Raw genomic sequence first — 8,890 nt, 5'->3', positions numbered from 1 at the left:
GGCAGCGAGTTTAATGTCGGCCAGGCGCTTAGCAAGGCCTTCGGTTGCTGAAACCGCAAACGAGTTAAGGGGAGCGCTTCGAGCAGCGCACAGGCGTCTCCCGTGCTCGCCCTGAGCAGTCGCCATTCATTAATGTTCGCCGGTCACTTGCTCGTGTGCCCACGCTCTCTTGTGCTTTAAATCCTTTATGACAGTCCTCGGTTCAAACATCTTTACCGAGCCAGGGCGTAACTTCCGTTACAGACACTCGCAAACAGATGCTACAAGAAAAATGGAAAACCAGTCAAGATACACGTAACCAATTTTGTTTTTCCCTCCCATTGTAATGTAAGTTATTACGGCTTTTTAGACAACTGTTTTTAAACCAAAAATACCACCTTCATTTAAAAATGGATCAAGATGCAACATATTTCACTTCTTATCCTTCTCCCTAGTAATCTGAAGGTCAGTTGAAGAGAGTGTTTTGCTACAAAGAGATTAGATTTGGGGTGTCACTGCTTTGTAAAGACCAACATATTTGAAACATTTTTGGAGAGCTCAAAATAACTTGGATATTAATCCTTGCTTTCGTTTGAAAATAGTCCCACACCTGCAAAGACTCAAGAAAAAAACATGAGAAGCCTGGGGCTTGATCTATGATCAGAAAGAATTCTGCAGAAGACCTGAGAGGAAGAAGAGCATTTCTTCAACTAAAACTGAAATTATCAGTCATACCTACTGGCTCTCTGTACTTTCATTGCTGTGTCCTTTGTGGGTTACATCGCGTGAAACCAAAGCAGGCCTCCTTCCCACTCACAGGCACAATCTGTCTGGTCATTTGGGGTATTTTTTGCAGTCCTTGTTGTACATCCTCACTAGCTGCATTCTGTAGCTGTGGGTTGTTAAAAGGAGAGCCCAGCAACGCAGTCATCGTCCAGATAATGATTCAGATTCCATATATTTTTCTGAGCAGCGTTTCCCTAATTTCCTTGGAGCTGTACAGCAATGTCCTCGACATCACAAGTGTATTCAGATCGCCTTGTATCTCCAGCATACCCTACCGTCTGTCTCAGAATTCACGTTACTATGAAAATAGTACCTGGCAGAATCATTTTTAGTATTTTAAATTCAAGGTTAATCCCTTTTGATAGGAATAGTAGATACATTTCATGCATTTTAATTAGATTATTTTTTAAAAACACGACTATCTTCAAGTTACAATTTGCTTAGGAGTTGTAATATAATAAATGTACACTGCATTTTTAGGCATTTGTCTCTAAACATGTCGTAGCATGTATTTTTTTGTGGAACTGAATCCCAAGTAATTTTTTATGGCTAAAAAGTAACCATATGAATTCGCACCATCTTACACTTCTGATTCACAACAGCTCTGCGTAACAAAATAGTGAGGGTTCCTGAAATCTTAAACAGCTTCTCCTTCGGTCTAACAGATGTTCTGCCATAAGCTGGTAGTGTACGCGTGGTTTGTTCAGTGTGCCCAGAGTAAGGTTTGTGTGGCCTTGATTATCAGTGATTCAGAGGGCTCATGTATAAGCCCAAGTTAGTCAAATTATTTACTTTCCCTGTGTACTGAAACCTACATTTCTTCATCATCCTGTAACCTCTGCCAGCTGTGAACTTTTTAAAGTGGTAAGGAAGTTTCATTTTGTAACGGCGTGCAGTAGGTTGTTTTTCAAGCAAAAAGAACAGTTGACCTTGCACACAAGCTAGCTAATGAACAGCTTTGCTTGAACACGTGCTTCGTATCCTGACTTTTAATCAAACGTTCTTCATATTTCAGTCTCCAAGCCAGCACCTTACTGGGAAGGAACAGCAGTCATTAACGGAGAGTTCAAAGAGCTGAAATTAACAGATTATGAAGGAAAATACCTTGTCTTCTTCTTCTATCCTCTTGACTTGTAAGTAAGACCACTGGAGACATACCGAGAGCGAGTGCAGCTACGCTAGACTCACAATTCATTAATTTTTCTCTTTTTTGAGGTCTTGGTGTTTTGTTTGGTAAGGGTTTGGGGGAGAAGAGTGACAGAACAAATCACATTCTTTGCATTTGTGTTTTCATCATGCACTGGTAAAATTGTAACACAGTCTTTGTCCTAATAAGGGTGTTCACACAAAAAAACCAACTTTCAGTCTGTAGTACCCAGTCAGGCAACCTTTATGTTCTATATAATGCTGTAAATCACTGCTGCAAATAAAAGACAGCATCCCATCTATATTTTCTAGAGGGTATGTAGTGTATCTAAGAGATGGCTTTTTCCCTTTAAGTTCATTCCATAATGTCCTGAGAACACTTTAACATTACCCTCCCTTATTTGGAATGTAGTAACTTCACTGGTTGAATGAAAACATCTCTGCTTTCTACCAGACGATCCCATGTGGAAAGGGACCTGGGGGTCCTGGTGGACAGCAAGCTCAGTATGAGCGAGCAGTGCGCTGCTGTGGCCAAGGCAGCCGATAGGATGCTGAATCCTGTGTACAGTTCTGGTCCCCACTGTACAAAAAGGATGTGGACAGGCTGGAGGGGGTCCAGAGAAGGGCCACCAGGATGATCAAAGGAGTGGGAAGCCTTCCACATGAGGACAGGCTGAGAGAACTGTGTTTGTTCAGCCTTGAGAAAAGGCGGCTTAGAGGAGATCTCATCACCACGTACCATTATTTAAAGGGTGGTTACAAAGAAGACGGAGACTCCCTTTTTACAAGGAGTCACATGGAAAAGACGAGGGGTAATGGGTACAAGTTAATCCTGAGAAGGTTCTGATTGGACACAAGGAAAATTTTTCACAATGAGAACAGTCAAACATTGGAATAATCTCTCCAGGGGAGTGGTTGGCTCCACCACACTGGACACTTTCAAGACGCAGCTGGGCCAGCCATCTTGTTTGGACTGTGCTCTTACCTAGAAAGGTGGGACCAGGTTGCCCAGAGAGGTAGTGGAGGCCCCATCCCTGGGAACATTCAAGGCCAGGTTGGATGGGGCTCTGAGCAACCTGATCTAGTTAGCAGTGTCCCTGCTCACTGCAGGGGGGTTGGACTAGTGGTCCCTTCCAACCCTAAACATTCTATGATTCTATGATTCTATGACCAGATCATCCTTGAGGTCCCTTCCAACCTGGTATTTTACAATTCTATGATTCTTTTCCACAAAATGAAGAAAAGAGGACAGAGATGCATAACTATGTCAGTATCATAAAGGAAATAATGTGGCTCTTGGCCATTAGCTTCAAGGCTCTAGAAATTGTGGCCTTTACTTCTGTAGTGGAAAAAGTTCAAGTCAGAATAATTAAAATTTGCAGACATGCATGGCAACAATGAATTACAGTATGTTCCTCTGAAAAAAAATGGCATATTGTGCTTAAATTCAGCCACTTACTACTCATAAAGTCTAAAAGAAAGTAACTGCAAAACCCCTTGTATCTGGACCGTAATTTAACTGTGGGTTTATAATCTTCTTCAGTAATAAACTGTAACTAAGCTAGAGTCTGGGTCTGGAAGATCTGTCAGGCAGCATTTCTGTTAAATACTTGAAGAAGCAATAAAAAATAAGTAAAAGCTGAAATCATTTAAGATAAATTCACATTTTTAAGTTAAACAGAGAACTTGCTGGATGTTTCATGAAATTTTGACTTTATCTTGTCTTAAATTATCTAGTACATTTGTATGTCCAACTGAGATAATCGCCTTCAGTGACAGAATTGAAGAATTCAGAGCAATAAATACCGAAGTAGTAGCGTGTTCTGTGGACTCCAAGTTCACTCACTTGGCATGGTATGTATCTTATCCTTGTCTTCCACTAAAAATTATTCATGGGTCCATCTTAGCTGAAGAACTGTATCCCCAGATTTGTAGCCTGTATAGGTATAGCATAATGTGTGAAGGCCTGATTCTATCGAGACAAATGTTTAAATTACTTTTCAGTGGTAAAAATTTTTAACCCTAGTGCGTGAAAGCACCTTTATCTTTGAAGCTCGTTTAGTATGTATTGCTTGAATTATGTCTCAGTCCAAAAAATACTACAAATACAAGAAAAAAAAAAGATACAAGGATGCAAGTATCTGTAAATGGGGCACACTGTCCCAATTCATGAGCACGCTGGTATAAAGCAAATACAACTGATAAGAAAGAGGTCAATATTAATAGCTGTGGCCAAAAACTGCAAAAGATCTACTGAACATTTTGCTCAGACCATAATTAGTGTTTGTCTCCCTTCTGTGCAGAACAAAAAGAAGTCACTTGTACTAAATCCTTCTGCCTGTACTGTTCTGGTTGGTGACTTTTTACTTTGTGTAGAGAATATACACCTTTATGAGAAACTCATGTGTCTCTCATTTCTTTCAAAGGATTAATACTCCTCGAAAACAAGGAGGACTCGGACCTATGAAGATTCCACTGCTTTCAGATTTGACGCACCAAATTTCAAAGGATTACGGAGTATATCTGGAAGATCAAGGGCATACACTTAGGTATTTCACTGGGTTACAGTTGTTGGGGTTTTTTGCTGGGGTAGTACTTACTACTTTATATCTAAAGAAGGATTTCAAGTTTTTCTTTGAGAGCTGTTTTTAATTGGGGATTCATGCCGAGAGACAAAATAAATATTGAAGAACACAAAAAAACAGTCACAGTGAGTCAGAACAGGGGTGGAAGTTAATATCCTGTTTAACAGCAGTCATCAGCAGGTACCTAGGGCAGGGCAAACACGCAGAATTCCCCAGAACTGCAGTTACTTGGGGACCTCACAAGTCCAAGTGGAGTCAAGACCCTAAGGGTAACTAATGGCCTCAAGAGATACACATTTCATAAATGTGATTCGTTGCTTCTGGGGTCCCTGTAACATCACAACATCTGCAACATCCCCTGGCAGGGCCTGCCAAAACTTAAGTTTTATGTTCTGCGGAGAAGTAGCCTTTTTTTTTTTAACTTGCCCTCAGCTCGTGTCATCTGACACCCTGGGTAAAGAACAGTAGGTTAGTAGTATTCTAAGATGGTGGTGGGTATTGTATGGTGTTTGCAGAGATCGAATTCCTCCCATTCAGCAGACATAAAGTAATGTATAAATACAGCACTCTAATTAGTTCTGTTTCCTAACACACACAAAAAAATGTTTTCACAGAGGCCTTTTCATTATTGATGACAAGAGAGTCCTTCGTCAGATCACCATGAATGACCTTCCTGTTGGGAGATCAGTGGATGAAACGCTTCGTTTAGTACAAGCATTCCAGTACACAGACAAACATGGAGAAGGTGCTCTTTTACATACTTTCATGTTGAAGATTGTTTTACTTAGACTGGAAGCTGTATTTGTAGCTTTTTGGAAGAAAGGTACTCGGTAGCATTAGAGCCGAAGTGGTTTGATTGCCCTGCTCCAAGATTCTGTGGTCCCAGTACCTCCATAGGTTGTTTCTAGTGTAGTAACTCACATTTGGCTTCACATCTGTGAGAATGCAGAGCATAAAGCATTCCTTAGTCTGAATTAAGGCATTATGTACTACCTGTCACAAGCATAAATCTGTACAAAATACGAGGCTGTGAAGAATCAGGCCCAATATTTCAGTACATTTTGGCATACTAAAATAATGGAGATGTAGGCCATCCTTGTCCTGTGTCATTCATTGAGGACCTGTGACAAGTAATTGAGAGTGCTTCATGCCAAGATACATGGTGATATTGTGGAAGTTAGACTGCCATTACTTGTGTTTGCTTTACAAATACTATGTGATCATCTTCCCCGACAAAGAAGCTTTCACTGGCTTCAGATCACCATTTTGTCTCAAGAATTCATATTGCCCCCATTCAAGCTTAGGGCGAACTCTTCACATGTCTTTAACTAACGTGTTTAAACAAACACTTTTTTTTTTTTTTTTAAAGATTTGTTTAAATATTAACACAGACATTCAGCAGCTTAATTTCCATTTCAACTCAATTTCACCTGGCATTTGAAAGTACCTTTATTTGAAGGTACAAATCATTATTATGCTTTGCTGTACAGATTTTAAAAGATAAATGCTGATACTTGGGCTACGCACATTTGACTAAGGCAATTTAGCCTCTCTTACTTAGTTACAAAGTGGTCTTACAGACTACTGATCTGCAGTGTGTTTCCAGAGTACCACATTTTTTTCCAGCTGTACGCAGAATCTCACCGGCTTTGGGATGAAAGCTGAGGAGAGCCTCCCTAGGCGCCTTACTGGATTCTTTGCACAGAACAGGAAAAAAAGTTCTCCACAACTCCTCATTGCCTTTGTGGTATTTTGTCTGACAGCATGCCTTCAGGCAGTGTAATACGGCATAACTCACTGGGCTGAAGCCTCAGAGCTCTGAAGAGATAAGAGCTTCGCTCCAGAATGTGCAGCTGTACAGGTGGTCACAGGGCTCTCAGCCACGCTGTGCCCTAACCGCGTGCTGTACTCCCTTTACTGGCTTCAAATAAAACCAATCTCTTGGGGAATCTTTGAACTGATTTCTTTGCTAAAAAATTTCCCCTAGCATAGGTTTTAAAGAAAGAAAGGTAGGTCTCTGCATAGTCACCTGAATTTTATCATGAAACTTTTGTTTGTACTAGAGTAGGCGTTCATTCTCAGATACTGCTTTGCCAGTGCTTTGTCTAGAAGGGCACAAGAACTAAACCAAGGCATAGGCATCCATCCAGAGATACGCCGTTTCCAGCTAACAGAGGTGGTAGGCGGTATCAGGTATAAACGGTTCTGACACCATCCCACGTATAAAGAAAACTGTGTATTTAATAGGTGCAGATACTTACATGTGGCGCTTGTGTGCTGTTTTACTTCCAAGTTGAGAGAGTATTATGTCCACAAAAGTAAGTGTGTGTAAAAATACTTCTTCTAACTTTGTCCCTTTTTTTTTTTCCAAGTTTGCCCTGCTGGTTGGAAACCTGGCAGTGAAACTGTAAGTCGCTGTTTATATTTAAATGCATGTACTACCAGAAAACACTCGAGTTAGCATTTCCACTAAAGCCACATCCAAAGTCCTTGCAGCTTTCAATCAGATGAGTAAACTCACATTATTACAGTTACAGCTTTTGGATTACTACTGACTTCATTAGGAGTTTGTTTCCCTCACACTAGACATGTTCCAGTTGTGTCAAATTTCCTGCGTATGAACAAAACTCTCTTGAGCAGCAATGAGTTGGTGATCAGGAACTTTTTTTTCCTGTTAACACCTGATGAGAGAAAGTTGGAAACTCTGTGGAGTCTGTCCTACTTCTCAGTTATTCGTCCATATAAATTCTTGCCTCTATGGAGTCCTACTGTGGATCCTAGGCACTACCCAAAACCAGAAAGAGACGAACCCGCGTGCCACTGGTGGAACCCCAGGAGAGAGCACTGCTTTGTTGCACAATAGCTCTTCCTCCTTTGTTACTACTCGCCTACACGTGACTACAAGCAGAAGAGCTAGGGTTCAGATAAAGACCCATTGAACTTGCGTGTGTTCTCTGGGCTTGGATCAAGCCTCACCAGAATAATGAAACTTTCACTAGAGGTCTGAGCCACCTAGTTCAGATGAGATCACTGTCATTTATTGGAGCATGTGGCTTTCCTCTGAACCATCTGGTGATGACAGAGCGTTGTTGTTCAAGAGCTGTCTCAACAAAATCAGGTCCCAGCAGCCTCTAAGCAGAGTAGTGAGTGTTGTAATTGATAGGGAAAAAAAGTGGAACATTAAACCCTGTTTCTTTCCGGATGTGAAAACTTCCCAGGGTGACTTGAGGCTAGGATTCACCTCCCTCAAGCTAGCAGACCAGTGTCTTAGTGAGGGAGGCTGGATATCAAGACTGTAAAATGAAAGAGGGCTGGCTGGCCTAACAGACATATTTTGGTACTGAAAAGTTCTGCCCTCCCTAAGCATGGATTACCTAAATAATATGACATTTGCATATTTTCTAAAAAACAGTTTTACAAGGCTGAGATTAACAGCTCCAATACTACCTGCTTAAAGATCTAAAACAATGCATAAGCATTCTCTTTCTCCTCTGTGCAAAAGACGCAGATAATTTAAATAGCAGAGTAGTTTCAAAAAGACTTTCTCAAAGATGTAGCCATGCCTTCTAAATGTGTTTGATTTAATTAGATCAAACCTGAAGAAGCTATGAGAGTATGGTGGCCAAGGGAAGAACTGTAAGTAAATTCTAAGACTCTGGATCACAGGCGTTAATTTATTAAGATACTTTGCTTTTGGGGCAAACAACATAGATGTATGCGCTCCCAAGTGTCAAAATTCTTCCTTTGGTGGGCTGCACTCTTCCCCCAATTAGTTAAATCTTTCTGCTTACTGCTGTTAGGTACCTTTAGAGATAAACAGTAATCTCATATCAAGTCAACTGGTAAGTTACGCCTCAGTGTCGCTTGTGGGTTGGCCTTCACATCAGATTATTAAATACTTTGCTGTTCTGGTTTTACAGTTTGTTGTGTTTGCATGGTTTTGTTTTTAGACTAACATTTTCATTTTCTTTCTTGCACAGATAATTCCAGATCCAGCTGGAAAACTGAAGTATTTCGATAAACTACACTGAGGCTCGCTTTTGTTGAATTACAAAGGTCACATTCAACGTGATTTTTGCCAATAAAATTCCATTAATTTTGTTACATTCATGAGTTTGACTAATATGTCCCTGCAGTAGACCATTAAAGGTCTTGTTGCTTGAATGGGAGTCTGACCTGTGTGAAGCATGGGTACCTCATTAGTTACCAGAGAATATTCTCATGAAATACGTTTTCCCTGTAAGTCTTGTCTAGATGCTTGGTCTTCCCCAAAATTTACTTCTCTTAGCATCTCGGGCTTAGCTTCATGACTTTTGCTGTTGATAGATTACTTAATTTCTGCAAAAATCTTGTCTCCTTGGTCACATGCTAGGAGCTACAGCTAGAAAAGAGCC

General features: G+C 40.7%; 1 protein-coding gene across 1 annotated transcript in view; it reads left to right on the top strand.

Moving 5' to 3' along the window:
• Nucleotides 1–8,597, top strand: part of PRDX4 (peroxiredoxin 4) — a 31,151-nt gene extending 22,554 nt beyond the window's left edge. The window contains exons 3-8 of the mRNA XM_009635686.2: nucleotides 1,781–1,898; nucleotides 3,649–3,765; nucleotides 4,338–4,460; nucleotides 5,111–5,241; nucleotides 6,869–6,903; nucleotides 8,477–8,597. Of these exons, the coding sequence (XP_009633981.2) occupies nucleotides 1,781–1,898; nucleotides 3,649–3,765; nucleotides 4,338–4,460; nucleotides 5,111–5,241; nucleotides 6,869–6,903; nucleotides 8,477–8,527 (575 nt within the window). The 3' untranslated portion in view covers nucleotides 8,528–8,597. The remainder of the gene's footprint in view (nucleotides 1–1,780; nucleotides 1,899–3,648; nucleotides 3,766–4,337; nucleotides 4,461–5,110; nucleotides 5,242–6,868; nucleotides 6,904–8,476) is intronic.
• Nucleotides 8,598–8,890: the final 293 nt, after the last annotated feature.

This window comes from Egretta garzetta, unplaced genomic scaffold (genome assembly GCF_000687185.1).
Source record: "Egretta garzetta isolate BGI_Z169 unplaced genomic scaffold, ASM68718v1 scaffold373, whole genome shotgun sequence".
NCBI classification, from domain to species: domain Eukaryota; kingdom Metazoa; phylum Chordata; class Aves; order Pelecaniformes; family Ardeidae; genus Egretta; species Egretta garzetta.
This window is presented reverse-complemented; position numbering and strand designations above follow the sequence as displayed.